This window comes from Danio rerio, chromosome 22, assembly GCF_049306965.1.
Source record: "Danio rerio strain Tuebingen ecotype United States chromosome 22, GRCz12tu, whole genome shotgun sequence".
Taxonomy (NCBI): Eukaryota; Metazoa; Chordata; class Actinopteri; order Cypriniformes; family Danionidae; genus Danio; species Danio rerio.
The window spans coordinates 26,677,160-26,697,500 of record NC_133197.1 but is presented as its reverse complement, the minus strand read 5'-3'; the positions used below and the strand labels follow the sequence as shown (position 1 = coordinate 26,697,500).

The 20,341-nt window shown below is 34.1% G+C and overlaps 1 protein-coding gene and 1 long non-coding RNA gene across 3 annotated transcripts in view; one reads left to right on the top strand and one right to left on the bottom strand.

The window, feature by feature from the left end:
• The window catches only part of dnaja3b (DnaJ heat shock protein family (Hsp40) member A3b), a 12,170-nt gene extending 5,004 nt beyond the window's left edge, over window positions 1-7,166 (bottom strand). The window contains 5 exon segments of the mRNA NM_201342.1: window positions 1,867-2,019; window positions 3,238-3,438; window positions 4,308-4,391; window positions 4,915-5,048; window positions 6,969-7,166. Of these exon segments, the coding sequence (NP_958499.1) occupies window positions 1,867-2,019; window positions 3,238-3,438; window positions 4,308-4,391; window positions 4,915-5,048; window positions 6,969-7,158 (762 nt within the window). The 5' untranslated portion in view covers window positions 7,159-7,166.
• A 38-nt stretch (window positions 7,167-7,204) lies between these two features.
• LOC141380281 (uncharacterized) overlaps window positions 7,205-20,341 on the top strand; it is a 103,230-nt gene continuing 90,093 nt past the window's right edge. The window contains exons 1-2 of one of the 2 annotated variants that reach the window (XR_012398043.1): window positions 7,205-7,304; window positions 9,713-9,838. This is a non-coding gene — a long non-coding RNA (uncharacterized lncRNA). The remainder of the gene's footprint in view (window positions 7,305-9,712; window positions 9,839-20,341) is intronic. The other variant, XR_012398044.1, reaches the window with a different exon arrangement.

Genomic DNA, 20,341 nt, shown 5'->3' with positions numbered 1-20,341 from the left:
ATATTTGCTGTCCCGAGGTGTGAACCACTCTGAATATGGGATGCACCTGCTGCAATCTTGTTTTATTTTGTGTTTGCTATGAATCCAGCTGTATTGGCCAATCAGAAATGAGAAAACTGCAAAACTACAGTTGTAGTGGCCACACAACCACACTAAACATGCCTGTTGTAGATGGGAGAAAAAAAGATGCATCGAAATTCTTTCACTAGTGAAATTAATCAATTATTTATTATTTTGAATCGATTATCAAAAGTTCTGAATTGATTCTGTATTCAATGACCTGCGAGGACATGATCCAGAACAATTATTTGCATTGCCAAGCAAAAGTATAATTAGCTTAATTCGGATACAATTTTAATGGAGTATAAAAGTCTATATATATATATATATATATATTTATATATATATATATATATATATATATATATATATATATATATATATATATATATATATATATATATATATATATATATATATATATATATATATATTAATTCATTAATTTTCTTTTCAGCTTAGTCCCTTTATTAATTCGGGGTCGCCACAGCGCAATGAACCACCAACTTATCCAGCATGTTTTTACGCAGCAGATGCCCTTCTGCCGCAACCCATCTTTGGAAAACATCCACCCACACACACACACACACACACTCATACACTATGGACAATTTAGCCTACTGCATGTGCCGCATGTCTTTTGACTGTGGGGGAAACCGGAGCACCCGGAGGAAACCCACACGAACGCAGGGAGAACATGCACAACTCCACACAGAAATGCCAACTGACCCAGCCGAGGCTCAAACCTTTGTTCGAGCCACATTTGTGATGTTTGGGGATGTTTTTAGTAACTTACAATAAATAAATATATATACCAGTGAACTTCTTGCTGTGAGGTGACAGCCCTACCTACTATATCACTGCGTCGCCCATATATATTATATATATATATATATATATATATATATATATATATATATATATAAATATATATATATATATATATATGTATGTATGTATGTATGTATGTATGTATGTATGTATGTATGTATATATATATATATATATATATATATATATATATATATATATATATATATATATATATATATACATACATACATACATACATATATACATAAATAAAAAAAAAAAAATATATATATATATATATATAGTTAAAACTTTTTAACTTTTATAATAAGTATTATAAGTTACTAAAAACATCCCCAAACATCAATACAAAACACAGAGCACAAACACAAAGCTTCCAACACCGGAGATTACAACACACAACCTTGGCTATGAAACCACAAACAGATTCACAGAGTCACAGAATAACATACAAACTACTTCATGGTCATTTGTTTAATATACCAATAGTAGACAGTATAAAAGACTTCTAAAAAATATCATTTTTTTCTGTTATTTCCATATATTCTATATATTTTTATTTATATTTGAAACCATGTCTTTGTTTATAACCTTTTAACAAACTAAAATAAATTAATTCTTCTTGGAATAAGATCTTTTGGTTTTTTTTTTTATAATTGCTCTTTGTAATCTAGCATTTTATTGTTACATTCAGAGATTGTTCATGCCAATTGTTCATGAAATCATGAACTTTGTTAATAAAATAAATATTTTTTTTATGCTGGCAGTGCTGTCATATGTAGATGCCAATCATAAACCAAATAAAAACATAAAATAGCATAAAAGCATAAAAACTCCTGTTCTAGATAAAATGTAACTACATGTGGAATCGAGAATCCCAGACTCGGATCAGATAGTCTGTAGAGATTCACACCCCTAATTAGAACACTTAAAAATACCATGTGATCTGCTCTTCAATACTAGTAAACTCACCATTCCTGTGCCATTGCAATAGTGACAATGAGACACTTTAGTTCCCGGTTCAAAAGCTTTTCCATCACAGCGTGGACAATCGTCATCTATGTTGACGGTAATTTCTTTATTGACACCCTTGGCAGCCTGCATGAACGACAGCTCCATCACAAACTGAGAAGAGAGAGAGAAAAAGAGAGAGAGAGAGAGAGAGAGTTAAAACATGAAGAAAAAATTTTAATATAGTCTCCATTTTGTGGTATTTATGTGTTCTTTGAAGGAATCCAAAACAAATGTTGCCACATGTCCCATGACACTCAAGAATGGGATTTATACTTTATAAATTATGTGAAAAATATGATAATATGTGGTTAATCATATCACTTAAATCAGTGTTTCTTAACCACGTTCCTGAAAAACCACCACTTTTTCCATGTCTCCTTAACCAAAAATTGAAACTGATTCAGATGATCAGCTCATTAGCAGAGACTGAAAGACCTGTAATGGGTGTGTCAGACAAAAAAAGACATCCAAAACAAAGTGCTGGTGGTCCTCCAGGAACGTGGTTGAGAAACACTTACTTTAATCAAATGAAAATAAGTGTATCTTTATACAGCATGGTCAACAATGGGGTGGAATTGTTTGGTACTCACCAAACAAAATTTCAATAATTAATGCTAATAATATACATATGCTTTAGATTTTCTAGCTTTTTCATAATTTAATGAATTTATTAAACATGATTTCCCTTTTAATATTTCACTTCTAAAATAATCTGCTGTGTGTCTCCTTTAGCACGTATGCATCCATTTAAAAAAGTTACACAAATACGTAGAGGTACGCCCCAAATACGTACAAATACGCCCCAAAATTCACAAACTTTTAGGATTTTAAAAATTTATAACATACATAATGCCTTTTTTTTAAAGAAAACTTAAGCAAAAATATCGTATGGGATTTATGCGTATGGAACTTATTGTTTATATAAAATATATTTACTTTATTTATAATATTACTATATTTACTTATTTAGAAAATTGTAATATTTCCTATATTTAAAAGAATTATTTATATTTCCATATGTATTGTTATTTTTATGCAATGTCAGATTTAAAACTTTTTAGCACTTAATTGTGGATAAGCTAAATAAAAAATAAAAAATAATGCTAAAAAAAACAGATTAAAGTACGGAAAGTTGTTGAAAAAATGTGTCATAAATTATGTAAAACCTATTTTATGCGAAAAAGCAAAAAATCCAATAAAAAATTAAGACAATTGACAAAAAGAAAACAGTATATTGAGGATTTAATGACATTAAAGTGTATTTAATGTCTATGGCAGTTATAAAGAGGAGGAACACAAATAACAGGCAGTCTTCGCTATGTGTCTTACTTCAGGTGTCTGATCAAACATTGAGTTGATGTCACCAAAGCCACGCCCCCCTGCAAATTCTCCAAAGATCTTCCTGAACAGTTCCTCTGGGTCCACGTTGGCACTGCCCCTCCAGTACTGCTGTTGCCCCGTCCCACTCGCACTCGGACCCGCAGAGCCGTATGTGTCATATTGCTTCCTCTTCAGCTCGTCACTGAGGGTCTATATACACACAGAGACACACAGAGATACACACACACGCATACACGCACGCGCACGCGCGCGCACACACACACACACACACACACACACACACACACACACACACACACACACACACACACACACACACACACACGTGCAGTCACATGCATATATAGTTCTACAAGTCTGTAGTCAGTACGTTTTTTTAAAGAGATTGTATATTCATCAAGGACGTATTAAATTGATAAAGCACACCTATTTCAACAATGTTAATGAATAAATAAATTATTTTTAGCTTTGACATTACATAAATACATTGATGTTCTTACTAAATTTTATAGCAGAGTATATTTTTTATATTACATATTTAGAAATATTTTGCACATTTCAAAATATTATGATCCAAAACTTGTAAAGAGTAGCGTAAACATGGACAACTATTTTAGTTAATTATATTATGCCTGACGTCTGTTCTACTTTTGTTTGTCACAGAAAATTATCATTACTGCAAGACAACAATGAAATCAAATAATAAATAAAAATAAAAATTGTATTTATTTGAATAATAAAAATCATAATTCAAAATAAAATCATAATTTTGAGCAATGTCATGTTCTAAAAAATGAAATTCTCCAGACCACAATATTTTTATTTGAAATTATTAAAATAAATGTTATCAGACCAATAGGCAATAAACCACTTTTCATATCTAATAATTTGGGGTCAAATATACCCATAAAGGATTAGAAAATGTACTAATATAACAACAAAAATAATAATAAAAAATATATAGAAGGAATTAAATGTTAAATGTTAAATTAAAAATTAAATTTAAAAATGTAATTTTATTTATTTAAAAGCAATTAAAAGCATTAAATGTTCCTCACCTCATAAGCTTCTGCCAGTTTGGCAAACTTCTCTTTCGCATCAGGGTCATCTGGGTTGGTGTCTGGATGGTATTTCTTGGCCAACTGAGAGAAAATACATGTTAAACATGTTAAATGTTAATGGTGTCACAGTGTTTGTCAAACCTAGTAGTAGGTATTGTTCTGACAGAATGACAACCTTGGATAAAAATATCACAATTTCACGGTATGACGGTATTGTGATTACTTCTCTAAAATATGTTCTTTTTAAATGTTTGGGTAAAAAACAAAAACCTTTTCCCCCTTTAAACACAATATATTTTATTTTGAGAAACATTTAAAATGTTTTGGAACATTAAACATGTTAGGCTAAATAATTCAAATAATTCATTGACTTCCGCTGTCTTCATTAGTTTCACAGATTTCTTTACAACTTGAAAAGGTATATTTGGATATCTTTTCTGCTAGAGATACTGCAGTCATAAAAAAAAAATAAATAAAAAAAAAAAAAGTAAAAAAATTGTACATATATCGTAGGAACGGTGTAACAGAACATTTTTGCAGTTTTAAAACTTTGACTTTTCCAAGCCGCGGGAAACCTTGAAACCAGTAATCATCCCATGTCTACCTGGTAGTATGCTTTCTTAATCTCTTTTTGAGAGGCTGTCCGAGGAACCCCCAAAACTTCATAGAAGTCCTGCTGACGGAAGCCGGAAGAAGTGTGGAAGAAATGAGAGCTAAAAACACTGTGGGGTCTCAATGCTGAAAAACACAAAGCATCACTCAAAATCACTGTAAGAATAAATGATTATGTATAAAAGTAAAGATAAAAAAATAAAACCTCTATTTTTTATTGAAAGTTTCACTATAATTTTCTATTTCGCTACGTGTTGCAAAATAAAAGTCGATTTTTTTATAGACCCTTTTCACAAGATGGTAATGACTCTTTTCAGACATCAGCATAATAAATCCTTGTGAGTATTTAATATTTGGTATAAAAAATGTATAATGTACATTTATAAAGCTATACTTTTTATTGCATAATCTTTGCATCAAATTACAAAAAAACTAGTTAACGCTAATGCAGCATCTATGACAGCAGCATCTCTCATGATGCTATCATTCATTCATTCTTTAATTTTCCTTCGGCTTAGTCCCTTGATTCATCAGGGGTCACCACAGCGGAATGAACCGCCAACTTATCAGGCATATGTTTTACACAGTGGATGACCTTCCAGCTGCCACCCACTACTGGGAAACACCCATTCACACACATACACTACAGCCAATTTAGCTCAGTCAATCCACTTATACCGCATGTATAAGCCGGGGCTTGAACCAGCAACCTTCTTGCTGTGATGAGAAAGTGCTAACCTCTGAGCCACTGTGTCGCCCTTGCTATTTTAAGTCTCACACATTCTTTTTTCCTTTTTTAAAGTTCTTTTGTTATTTGAGCAAATTAAAATAAAAATATATACTAATTTGTGGTATTCTTCTATTCCCTGTTCTCTAGGTTTACCCAATTATGACGATTTCCACTAATGAGAAACCCAGAAATGTGAAAAGGAAGTATAGAGTCTGCTCTTCTTTACATCATGCAACAGTTGAGTTCTGGAAGTAAACACTCTGGTTGTTTACTCCATAGAGAAACTGTTTTTTTTTAACAATGATAACTGGTTTTTAAAAATTTTCTGAACATTTAAGACAGACCAGTTTTTGAGTAAAGTTGTTAAGTGCTTGTATGCAGTTTTGTTGTACTTAATTCAAACTATTACAAAAAAACATTGTGTGTTAGAAATGTTTGATAAAAACTACATTTCCTGTTAAGCTTTACAAAAACATTCCACTAATCATAGTCGCAGCAAACTAAATGTGTCAAAAGCAATGTTTAGCTCCACGCACTCCTTGTATAGCAAATCAACATAATCAATGTAATCAAGTCGTTTAAATGCAGAGCTTAAAACGCTGTGATTGGTTTGATTTATTCTTTTTACGCAGTTTCGAACTTCGCATCTGATTAATTCGGGGAGGAAAGTCAACTGAATCGAATCATTAACACCAAAACACTGATTCGTTAAGTAATGTCATTAGTCCGTGCTAGTCGAAGTTTTGCAAATGTTTATTAACAAATTACTGGACATAATGTCATTTAAATCCAAGTTAATAAAAGGATAGTTAAAAAAATTCCTCACCATTTTATCTCACACAATGTGTTTTAAAGTTTTCTTTCTTTCTTTCTTTCTTTCTTTCTTTCTTGAACATAAGATATTTCTTTCTTAATGTTCAACAGAAGAAACAAACAGGTTCGGAACAAGACTAAATGACTGCAGAATTTTCATTTTTGAGTGAACCACCCCTTTAACATACTTATCAGTGCAGAGTTTTATATAAGATCACACTTGATGTAAATAAATGCGTGTCTAAACATTAAATCACTACATTTTTCTGCTGGTGGTGACAGTAAATAAATTGCTAGTAAGATAAGTTTTTTTTTATATATACATTTGCAATTATGCAAGTTGGTTGCATCATATCTTTCGACTTCTCTAATACCATTGTCATAAATAGACATAGGCTTTAAAACAGTGACATATGTTACACCTCATATTAAAATACAAGATAGTATATACTTGTTTTGCAAACAGAGTTCATACAGTAGCTACTCTCACATAACCAGCTCACCTGGTATCCTCCTCAATGTCACTCCCCCTCTGTGCCTCCAGCAGCTTAAACTCTTCTCTGTCACATAACTACGACTCCAGCATATCCTCAAAGCAGTAACATCTCCATTTCTGGAAGACTTTAAAAGTGCACAGTTGCTGTGAAGTCCAGGAAAAGCGCCTGACAGCCAGCGTGCACTGGAGGCTGCCATGTTTACATCACTCGTTAAGCACTGCGCATGCGCATGAAGCTGACATGTACAACTGCATTGCGGACTTTCGCCACTAGATAGAGCGACACGAACACTTTAAGGAAAAAGACGACAACTGGTATGCTCAACAGAATGATGTTTTGTGTGTAAGTTAGCGTTTTACAAAAGTTAGCGTTTTACAGATTTGTTTTACAAACAAACTTGTTTTACAAACAAGTGGCTTTAAGTTTCTAAATATGCTTTAGGGTCGTCAACGGTTCTCAAGATGCATGTTTTTAATGTTTCAGTAAGTTCAAGTCAAACATGATATGTCTTACATTTCTAAGGCCTCTACTTTATCAATATAACGTAAACCTAGCTGAAAAACATGTTGTAAACAAACTGCTATTGTATTAATTGAGGTAACGTGGATTTTTATATTTGCACATTCGTTCAGTGACTTGTGACATGCTCCCTAAAATGTTACCATTGAACTTTAAATAGTCTGAAATAAGATGTATATATTCATATGAATGACTTCAAAACAACATTGTGTTTGATACTTTTAAGCATCAAAATTTTATCCGTTTCATATTACTGTAAAAACATCTACATCTAGCTGTATGTTTTTGCTGTATATTCTTGATAATTAATGTATTTATTTATTTCTATAGCGAACATAATTGCTTTTAGATTGTGTTACTGGTAACATTTCAACCCATTAGATTTACTTCATTATCCACACATTGTTACAACATACGATATTTATAATAAAATGCGAGTATTAAACGATCCATCAGGCTTTTAGAGATTAAATATTTGTATATCCAGCATACGATATTTATAATAAAATGCGAGTATTAAACGATCCATCAGGCTTTTGGAAATTAAATATTTGTACATCTATCAATCATGAAACTGCAAAAACATTATCAAACCAACAAAAAAGTATGTTGACAATAAAACAAATCAAGATATTCATATGACATGCATTTAAATGTTACTAAGAAATATTTATATGTATATAAATATTATGATATGACATAACTAATATTTATATATGCGTATAGATATGTTATAAAGAGATAAGAGATGGGACGGCATGGTGGCGCAGTGATACCATTGCAGTTAGAAGGTCGCTGGTTCGAGTCCCGGCTTGACCAGTTAGCATTTCTGTGTGGAGTTTGCATGTTCCCCCTGTGTTAGCGTAGGTTTCCTCTGGGTGCTTCGATTTCTCCCACAGTCCAAAAACATGTACAGTATGGGTGTTTCTCTGTACTGGGTTGCAGCTTGAAGGGCGTCCGTTGTGTTAAACACACAGTGTGCTGGTTAAGTTGACAGTTCATTGCACTCTGGTGCCCCCTGATGAATAAAACTACTGAGTTGAAGGAAAATGAATAAATGAGATAAGTGAATGATATCACAAGCTGATATTCTGAATTTTTTGACCTTATAAATATCAGCAAGTGCGCCAAAGGCATATTTCATCATTGTATGGACTGCTGGATAAATGTTTTATTTTCCCCGCCATATTATACTATCATGCTATGTAAGCCACAAAAGTCTACTGTATCAAATATGATAGTTAACAAAAACATAGATGCAATTTTAAAATCTTTTACTATAAAATATAGAATAAACAGTAAATACAAGTCAGAGACAAGATGCCCCATTTAGGTGTTGCCATTAAATTAAATTTACAAAAGTAAATCAAAACAAAATCATATTAAATGCAAGCAAAGTATCTATTTTTGACAACTTTTGTGAAAATAAAATAAGAAAATATGGGTGAAATAATATGGGTGTCACTCAGAGTAACATATATATTTGTGTAAAAATTAAACAATAAGCTTATTCCAAACTGTGCTTATTAAAGTATGAAAAATAATTTTAAATCTAAAATAATTGCAATAATAATAAAGTTGTACTAAATTTTAATTATATTTTAAACAGGTAAAACTAAAAAAATATTGTTTTAAAAATAAATTCATATTTTTTAATACACTGAACTTTAAATGGTATTTTATTCCGTGGCCATCTATGTAAATCATGACTAAAATGTATGACAGTCTCTTAGTTTTGCTAAGGAAAAACACAATTTAAAGGGACAAATTATAATGAACTAAGAAATTACCAAAAAAATCCCTTTTTGTTTCTGTTCCACATTCAAATCCTCTTTACATTATGAGTTATACATGTCATGATGTTTCATTTAAACTCATCATGTAATCTAAGTTTGGAATCTAAACTACTAATTTTCTAGTCTAAGTCCTGACCAGAATCAAGACTAAACCCCCTTAAGGCCCAGATCCAGACCAAGGTCTCTCAAACATGGGCATCATATTAACAATAATGACTTTATTTGTCTTAAGTATTTCCACATTTCTTTCCCACTACACAGATAACTGAAAAACTGCCATGAGGGCCACAGTCAGAAGTCAAAACTAGCATTTTTACAGACCTTGAGGTTTCTTAAGGAGGGAAAATGATATTTTGAACAACATTTACTGTAGTCATGAAACGCCACAAGTTGTATATGTGTGGTCTGACTGTGGCTCTTTTTATTATGGAGCAGTTTTGCTGGCCTGTGGCGACTGGGGTTTGGACGCCGCTGAGACCCCCTGGTGATGATGTCATAATGACTGTGGCTGATGTCATAATGAGCCTGGTTGCCGGTTGGACGCAGAAGCTTGTGTGTGTGGTGAGTTTAACCGCTGTCTCTTATGCCACCTCCACAGGCAAATAATACACCCATTCCTTTATGAAAACATGTATGGAAAGTCTTTCTTTTCTCATATGCTCTGTACTCATGTATGTTTTCTCATATTTCAAATATACAAAAATGCCCAAAATATGTAGTACAAAATATTTATTTTTAAGTTATTAAAATTATACAGTATTTAATTTTACAAAATATTTATATAAATGATTCATAATTGTATCTAATAACATCTAAATAATAATAATAATAACAATAATAATTTCTAAAAATACGTATAATGTACTCTCACCGGCCATTTTATTAGGTACACCTTATTAGTACTCGGTTGGACCCACTTTTGCCTTCAGAACTGCCTTAATACTTTGCATAAATTCAACAAGGTACTGGAAATATTCCTTAGAGATTTTGGTCGATATTAACATGATATCATCACACAGCTGATGTAGATTTGTTGGTTGCATATCCATGATGTGAATCTCCCGTTCTATCACATCCCAAATGTGCTCTATTGGATCGAGCTCTGGTGATTGTGGAGGCCATTTGTGTACAGTGAACTCATTGTCATGTTCATGTTCATGAGGCCAGTCTGAGATGATTCGCGCTTTATGAATAGCTAAAGGGGTGGACATGGTCAGCAACAATACTCAGATAGGGCATTGATACGATGCTTGATTGATACTAATGGGCTCAAAGTGTGCCAAGAAAATATCCCCCACACTATTACACCATCACCACCAGCCTGAACCATTTATACAAGGCAGGATAGATCTATGCTTTCATGTTGTTGATGCCAAATTCTGACCCTTCCATCCGATTATCGCAGCAATAATTGTTAGACCAGGCAACGCTTTTCCAATGTTCTATTGTCCCGTTTTGGTGAGCTTGTGTAAATTGTAGTCTCAATTTCCTGTTTTTAGTTGACATAAGTGGCACCTGTTGTGTTATTCTGCTGCTGTACCTGATCCGCCTCAAGGCTGGACATGTTGTGTGTTCAGAGATGCTCTTCTGTATACCTCGGTTGTAACAAGTGGTTATTTGAGTTACTGCTTCCTTTCTATCAGAACAAACCAGTTTGGCCATTCTCCTCTGACCTCTGGCATCAACAAGGCATTTGCCTCCACAGAACTGCCGCTCACTGGATATTTTCTGTTTTTTGGAGCATTCTCTGTAAACCCTGGAGATGGTTGTGTGTGAAAATCCCAGTAGATCAGTAGTTTCTGAAAAACTCAGACCAGCCCATCTGGCACCAACCACCATGCCACGTTCAAAGTCACTTAAATCACCTTTCTTCCCCATTCTGATGCTAGGTTGGAACTGAAGCATAATGTCTTAACCATGCGTAAATGCAGTAGTTGCTGCCATGTGATTGGCTGATTAGAAACTTGCAGTAACAAGCAGTCAGAATATATATCAAAACAATTAGAACTTTATATTGAAATGCATTAAAGAATGCATTTGTTTAATTATTTAGTAAGAAAGTACACAAAGGAACATATTTATTTAATGTCTAAAGAAACAAACTTTAAAAGAAATATAAAGTGTAAAAAGCTATCACAGCTATATTTGTGCGTTGTACATCTATATCTAAGGTAAGATACTCTATATTTTGGAAATCAATTTGTCAAAATCATTTTTACTGCAAATAAATTTTCAGATCTCCGGCTGCAAATGTATTTTCTTGACCCTGAAATATATATTTGAAATATATTTTAGTATATGAAGATTGATATTAAACATATTTTCAATTTCAAAAATATGTTTTATTGCACTTCACTGCTACAAAATATATTTAACATTTAGTTTAGCCAGATAAAATGCATGGTTTTACCATATGGCTTTGCTTATTTCATCTATGGGAATCCCTATTTTTTTAAGTGGAAACTCTACTGAGATAATTGTCTACATTAAATGCACGTACGCATCTTCTTTGAGTGGGCAGGCCGGCTCATCCTTCTCTTTCAGCATACAGTAAAAGTTAACAATCCTCAATATCCCTTAGTTAAACAGTCATGGCCAACATGTGTGTTGAATTAAGAGAGTCCCACCGCTGTACGGCTCTCAACTGTTTCCAATTGTTCCCCTGTGCTCATTCACACACTTATCATTTACTGTCGCACACACACACTGTAACTGAGATAGACATGGCAATGAATGCTAACTTTGCTAATGGCTAAAGTAATAGGATATAGTTTGTGAAAAGAAGTTTGCGAAGTTTAAAATGATTTGGTTTTGAAAAAAGAGACTACCTGCATGTGATATGAAACGTATATTTCACATTTACTGTGCATTAATATTTTGGCAAGCATAAAAGAAGTTCACTTTTTAGATGAGGACCAACATACTGAATGTAAAGCCCTTGATAATAATTATTTACTGTAATGTTATGCAAAATTAGATTTAAAGTTATGTAAATGTGCTAAATCGTAACTTCGTCATCAGAAATATGAAAAATCAAACAAATGGCATGAAAGACTAAAGTCCGAAATTGTTGTCTGAAATTTTTGCATGTTTAAAAGTACATGCAAACTTGTATCAAACAAGTTTACACACTGCCTCCAAAACTTACATCTGTCATAAAGATTTTGGGTCAAGTTATTTATTTATGTCTCACATTTTTCACATAGTTTCAAGCATTTTGAGAGGTGTTTTGACTATTCAGGGCCACCATATAAGCAAAAGCCAATGAATCCACTTTGTCTTGCAGCACAGAATCATGCTGCTGTTTGGTGTGTGTGTTTGTCTATGGCAGTGGTCACCAAACTTGTTCCTGGAGGGCCGGTGTCCTGCAGATTTTCGCTCCAACCCTAATCAAACACACCTGAACAAGCTAATCAAGGTCTTACTAGGTATACTTGAAACACCCAGACAGGTGTGTTGAGGCAAGTTGGAGCTAAACCCTGCAGGGACACCGGCCCTCAAGGACCAGGATTGGTGACCCCTGGTCTATACCTTTAGCATACTGCCTCTGTTCAAGATCACTTTAATTCAATGGACACAATATTACTTATTTTCTTGTCTTTTTTTCTTGTCTTTGGTAATGGATTTATCAATACACACATGCAACTACTAGTTTAGGATTACAAACAATGCATAAACACGAATAAAAATTTTGTATGTGTGTGCAAAGACTTTAAAATAAGACTGCAGTATGTATGCCAAGCCAAGAGATGGTGATATTCCTTTGTTAAGACATACTTTGTGCCTGAGCATGTACAGCCTGATAGTCCAAAATGGTTGAATTAAGAAGCAGGCTCTTATCATAGGATAAGGAAACCCTGCTATATAATATATCTGCAGCCCATTGGTTCTTTTCTTTATTGACACTGAGCTGACACAATCACAAACTTCCATGTTGGGCTCTGTGTAACGTAGGTGTTTATTTGTCAAAATAGTTAAGAGTCACGCCTGTTTCTTACGTGCGGGATAGCAGAAGCGGAGAGCAGGCATTTGCCTTTTGTGTCTGCGCTCTGCAGCGTGCAGCGGAGCACAGATTAATATATTCCTGTCTATTCTATCTAGTTACCTATCTGTCCAAATAAATATACTTTTGTTTTGTTTTTAACTTTTAATCTGCACCACAGCCCGCGGCAACTTCCTCCTATGCTGTTTCCTTAACCTGCAAGTCTTTATTTTACAAATTATAAAGAATGTCTGCTTCTCAAGCTCTATGATGGGTGTCATTCATGTATTTTAAGATGCACTCGGTCAGGAGACAATCGCATGAGATATCATGACATTGTGTTTTTGATTGTCAGCATTATGTAGGCTTATAGTGACACTAATATTTATACAATATGGTTATAATGATATTTATACATGACCAAACTAGTGTGCAACTTTTTTTTTACGTTTAGTTTTGTAGTTCGGGCCCAAACAAATATTTGTTGCATTTTCTAATTGTTTAAGTTCATTTGATTTACAATGTCAAATCTTTTAGCTACGTTTGCTATTTTATTGTTGAGTTAAACCTTTTTTTAGGGTTTCTGACACATTGTTTTTATTGTTTATCTTTATTTTATCAATCAACATTAACTGTGTGCGTCAGCAGGCAGTTTTTATGTTCATTATTTTTTATAGGCTCCCTCAAAACACACTGGCACATACATTTCCAGTGTGGATTATAATTTTATTATAATAATAAATAAATAAAAAATTTAGTTTTTAATTGGTCAACTAGTATGGGTTTTGTGCTGTTATAGAATAGGAGTTGGTAAGCCTGGGTGTGCACAGATGGGGAGCATTTTGATTGATGTAGTGGGCCGCTCTGGCCCAAAATGCCAGGACCGATTTATTTTTTTCCCCAGTCCAGCCCTGCAATGAGTGCAATTGTTTGTATTCAATACTTTATTATTATTATTGTAATTTTTCATTTTCCATATCTGTAATACTTATATTTTGGGATTTTTTTGCAGTCCACTTAGAATCAAACATGGAGATCAATGTTTTCTTTATTGGCATTGATTGTTTCAAATTCAAATGGAATTAACATGCCTGTGTTTTTATTTCTGTAATAAATATGACTGTCAAGCCAGGATCTTGATGGTTTATTGTCGGTATGTTGCTTACATGAAGAAATCTGTTAAAAGTTAAACAAAAATTCTAATAATGAATTATATTTTGGATTTAAATAGTATTTGTCTTGTGTTACATTCATTTTACATTCGAATAGCCAAAATTACAAGTTTCATTCTTTTAAATGCGATTAATAATAATAATTTTTTTTTTTAAGTTTGATTAATTAGTAAATTTTTTTAATCGATTGACAGCAAAATATATATATATATATATATATATATATATATATATATATATATATATATATATATCCTCACTCTGTTACATCCAAAAATTGTGTAAAAATTTCTGCATTTCTAGTAACAGGAAAACATGTTTTATTTCATGCAGTGTCATTTATGCTACACTTCTGAACTACAGCTAGTCATTTAATGCAGATTAATCTGAGCTGGATCCAAATGGCGATAACTCCATGGCGCCGTTTAAGTCTTATATTAAAACGTTCATCAGCTCAAAGAGATTGCACTCCTTCACCTTTTTCTCAGAAACAGCCACATGTCTTTTTATGTGCCTGTCTTAAGTGTTTTTTTTTTTTTTCTTAACTAATCGACATGTTGGCGTTACATCCCTGCACACTCCATTTCAATGTCCAAAACAAGCCAGAAGAAGCGTTTCTTTCTCATTTGGAAACAGTGTCATGTAAATGTACCTTCAAGTTCATCAAAAGAAAATGTCCCTCATAAAAAAAAACACCATAGTAAATTATAATAAACACTACAGTGTTTTTTAAATTATGCAACCGTAAACTGTATTTTATTGTATATTTTTGACCTTATTCTTCAATGCGGAAGTGCAGCCGTTTTCGTGATTGTTTTAGAACTTCTGATTCAGTTGCCAATTGGAGGAATGACTCGGAATAATAAACGCCCGAAATGGTTAAACTACTTGCTCTACAAACAAGTGTTTGCATGACTATACAGACCAAGTAGAATAATATAATAAGAAAATGTGCAAATTTCATTTTGCAACATCAAACAGCATAACGAGCTGTTTTTAACGTCTAAAAATGAATGATAGTGAATGAGACCGGAAATGTCGAGACAAAAAGATTCAAAAGGCTCGTACACGAAGAATAATGGCCAATAGTATATGTGCAATATTTTGATGATGAAAGTTACAGCATAATGTAGTAGTTGTACTATAGGAAAAATATGCAAGATGTGATATTGTTGTTGAGTGTTAACATAGCGATATTACATTTACCTTGAAAAATTCTATTTTAATTTGCTGTTTAAAAAAAAAAAAAAAGTTAAAAATAAACATGTTATGTTTATATTAACTTCATGATTGTGAAGCACTTTGGGTGTATCGCCATACACGATTAATTTCTTACATAAACACACAGTAGGTATGTTATAAAATATTATTCAGATGTAATTCATTCTTATTCAGATTAAAAAACTGTAAAAGACATGGTGCAATCATTTATTTTTTAAAACACTGATTGTAGTGAAAACCTCAGCAAATGTTCTGACTCTGATTGGCTGTTGTCATCTTCCTCTCTTGTTTCGACTCTGCTCATCAGCACTTTTATTTTACAGCATTGGGTTTGCCTTTGGGTCACTCTAGCCAATTGCACAACAGCAACAACTGGTGAGGTGGGGATAAAGATAGTAAGGCTCTATCTGATCAAATTTAGATAAACAACCAATACATAAAATAAATATAATTTATAATATATAATATAAAAACAGCTCTACTTTAGTATTAACTGTCATGAACTGATAAACTGTAATGAATACTGTAGTATACTTTAGTTTTTACTACAGTTAACTGCAGTGTTTAAAGTATAATATACCCTATAATTGTAGAAAAATACAGTCATGGTTCGTTTGCTTACATTACAATAACTGTTGTATTACCGCAGCAACTATGAAATTAACACTACATATTAGTGCATATACTTTACTATGAGATTGTTCAAAATCACTATAGTATTTATTATAAATTACAATAGTATTCACATGGGAGTGTTGGCTTTAAATGTTTTCGAGAGTGGGTTTTGAATAGAATAATTTCATCCACCACCAAGCCTGACATATAAAAATAGATAGCCTATATATATATATATAGATAGTGAGCAGCAATATGCAATGTGTCCAATGTATGTTCTTCAACTAAAATATATGTGTATTTGTGAAGCGGGATAGATCGACAGTCGCTCTGATCAGAAGCTGGTGTGGTAAAGGAACTTTATTGTGGTAACTTCAGCTTGCTTGCTGTCCAAGAGCGGGTTTGTGGGAACCGAGAGCAGCCTGTGACCTTTCATTAAAAACGAGCCCCGAAACTCATTAAAGACCAAGGCATGGCATTCTTTCACATGATTATATGCTGGTTCCTTAAACATTTTGCTTTATTATATATGTGCTTAAGTCTGAATCATTGTTTGCTCTCTCTGTGTGCAAATGAATGCTCTTCGGATATTCAGTTGTGTCCACATTATATAAATGGTGTGGGGGAGGTTGTTATGTTTGACCCATGGTAGTTAGGAAGCATCTGGTGTTGCCATAGTGCCATTACTCTGGCTAAATACTGCCCACTTCGGCAGGAAGAGACCTTTGAACTGACATTTAAGCAACCAACAACTTTTGGTTGGGTTTTTATGTGCCGTGTTTATCTGAATTACTTTGCTACCACAAAATTAGACTGGAAAATCTCACTCAAAATGCTCTTAAAGCAAGCAGTCAGATCATAATGGCTGATTTTTCAGCAAGCTTGTGATGTTTTTGTGTGCAATATGCATTAAACAGTGAGTAATACACCATGAATGGCTTGAGAGGGGAAGAATCAGAAAGAGGAAAAACAGGGAGGTGGTGTGGCCGCAGAGATGCAGTCCCAGAGAAGTCACAAATGATAGACAACACAGCAGGCTAACCTTAATCATAGAGTGCGACACCAACCTCTCAGCGACCATAAAATGGGATTTTCGCAGACCAAGTAACTACAATCTTGTGGCATGTGTGTGAGTCTGCTTCCCATTACTCCTATTTCCCCCCATTCCCAGTTCCAGCACTCTTATTGGCTCTGATCACTGCCACATGAGGGTCGAGGGGCAGAACGACTAGGGATCAAAGTTCGAAGGTTAGAGGGATGTTCCTCGTTTTCGTGAATTAACCATAATTCAGCGTTAGATTACAGAGCTATTACATAGATTATGTCCTTTCCGTCCAAGGCCACACATCAGCTCTACTTTAAACAGAGGGATAGAGTTACCGAGCATGTGTTTATGTGCTGCAGGGACACATAAACCTGTGCGCCAACCTGGTCTAGAATCACTCATTTTATTTATTTATTTGTGATTAAGTTTATCCTGTTAGCTTTTTCAGTATGTTGTGAAGTGTTTCCCCAGTCCTGGAGTACACCCAACATTGCATGTTTTTAATAAGTCTCAGGTGTGTTAGGTAGGTTGGGTATCCAAATTTGATTACGTAAATGTTTATCACAAAACAAATACACAGCACAAATTTACTGGTCACACTATAGCTTAGTCTTCAGTTTATTGGCTTGTTTAGGGTATAAACCTTACCATCTTGATGACCTCCACTTTACCAGGATCAACATCCTTGAAACAACATTCCTAAAACCAAGGGTGTTCGTTCTTGCTCTTGGCGATTTACCTTCCTGCAGAGTTTATGTTTTTAAATCAACCCTAAAGCCTTGACCATCTGGAAAGAGTAGAATTGAGCACCCCAACTTTGAAACAGTCGGGTTTTAGGGATAATAAAAGACCTAGGGTAGTGGTGCGGTCAAATTAGCTGACAAAAGCCCCATTGTCTGTTGTTAGAAAAGTAACAATGTTCAAATATTTAAAGTAAGATGTATCAAATCATTCAGCTTTCTGTTGGTTAAAGCAGTGAATTTATATGACTTGAAACCATTGTAAAATCTAGGTGTGGAAATCTTTCATTGTCTTCCCAAAAATCTTGATTATGTGTATTGCTATTAAAATGGCTGGATTTTACACACACAGCAATACAGAGTACATATTTAGTGCATGTGATTTTAAGGATACCCAATGTTTATGATATTGCACTGAAAGTTCCTAGACATATTGGCAAAAGTACCCACTTTTTTGCCATTTTTACATTTTAAGATGTGGGAGTGATCTTGAGTCACTTTGCAAACCAAGAAACTGACCTGGGGGGAAGATTTAGTACTCAGGAGACTGTCCTAGTGTCTAGTTCATATAGACCTTTTTCTTGGAACGCAAAATTACCCATTATGCTTTGCGTGTATGCGCAAGGAGAGTGCGAAGAACTTCCGGTCGGCAGCTGAGGCGTGTAAACAGTCACATTTGGACAGCTTTGAAACGATAGTTTTAATCTATTTTACCTGCTTTTATTCTCTTTGAACTAATACTGTTGTCCATCAGCACCATCTCCTGAACTGATCATTTAAAGAAATGCGATCTAATAGGATGGAAAACAGCTGCTGTGAGGCATTTTCCCCTCGTTGTCAGACGGCATCTTCTGCAGTTTAAATGAAGCCTCGTCATCGCTAAAGTCAACATTTTCTCTTTATTTCAAATATATAACCAGCCCAAACAAATGTAATTTACCAAAATGTTTGACACACACACGTAGCCTGTACTGTGCCATTGACACACTGATTTAATAACTGTGACAAAGTGAAAATATAGGCTAGTGTCATTTCGAAATGACAGAAAAACACAAACCGTGGTAAAAACAACACACAAAATAAAACACAAACGGCTCGCGATTAGAATGAACAGCAAATCAGCCAGCAGAGTATCAATAACAGACTTTTATTGGTCATTTTTGTAAATTGCAGGACTTTCATACCTGTTAAGTTTCATGCCAGTACTCTGGTTTGCTCTCTCTCTCTCTCTCTCTCTCTCTCTCTCTCTCTCTCTCTCTCTCTCTCTCTCTCTGTGTGTGTGTGTGTGTGTGTGTGTGTGTGCACGCGCGTGCGTGTGTGTGTGTGTGTGTTAAAGAGCCGCTGAGCTAACAGCTGACAGGCCGGGAAAGCACACACACACTATATTTCTGACGACAGACACATGAACTAGGAGAACGTTTTTCTCGTATTTCTGACGCGCTTGAACCACATGTGACAGATTATAACGGCTTTAACAGACACATTTCTAAGTTGTGTGTCACAAAAACACTCTTATCCATTAAAAACGTCATTAAAACCCATTTTCGGAGCGCAAATTACCAGTTGTACATGCTTTAAACGGAAGTTTTTAGCATTCTACCGGAAGACGCTGGTCACTATGGCGCCCTCCATGCAGCAGCCATGAAAAAGTCTATATTCCTGTATGAACTATTGCTTTGTGTATTTATAGTAACTCAGTTATTGTATAGTAATTAGCCGCTAGGCCAGTCCACCTATGACAAATTCACTAGGAACTCTGAGGTTACATAAGCAGAACGAAGGTCATTATTAATATCAAACAAGGCATTTCAAACAAGGCATAAAATCAACAACTGGAGGGGGGAGAATGCCTTGATTTGTGGCTTTCGTTATAATGAAGAGAGAATGTAGACATATCAGTTCGGCCTAAAATACAACTAAATTGCCTATATTACATACAATACTTGTAGTTCTGGATGCTTCTTTGAATTATGAGCTAGGTTATTACCAAACAGCAAAAAGCAGTTACTTCTGCTAATAGTTCTAAGAACAATAAACAAGTTCCTGATGTGTAAAACCCAAAATTAACTACCTGGTATGAAGATTCCTATTGGATTAGGGATGCATGGAACAGGAATGTTGTGCCTGGAGCTCCAAAAAAGGTCGGTCTAGGCACTAGGAAATATTGTCATGGATTTGGATTTTTTTTTGGCTCTGACACACTAAGCCAGTTGTTGACCATCACTATCTGTGTCAGACAGCTGAGGCACTGTTTACTCTGGTGTGTTTTCTTTTTAAAACATTTCATCA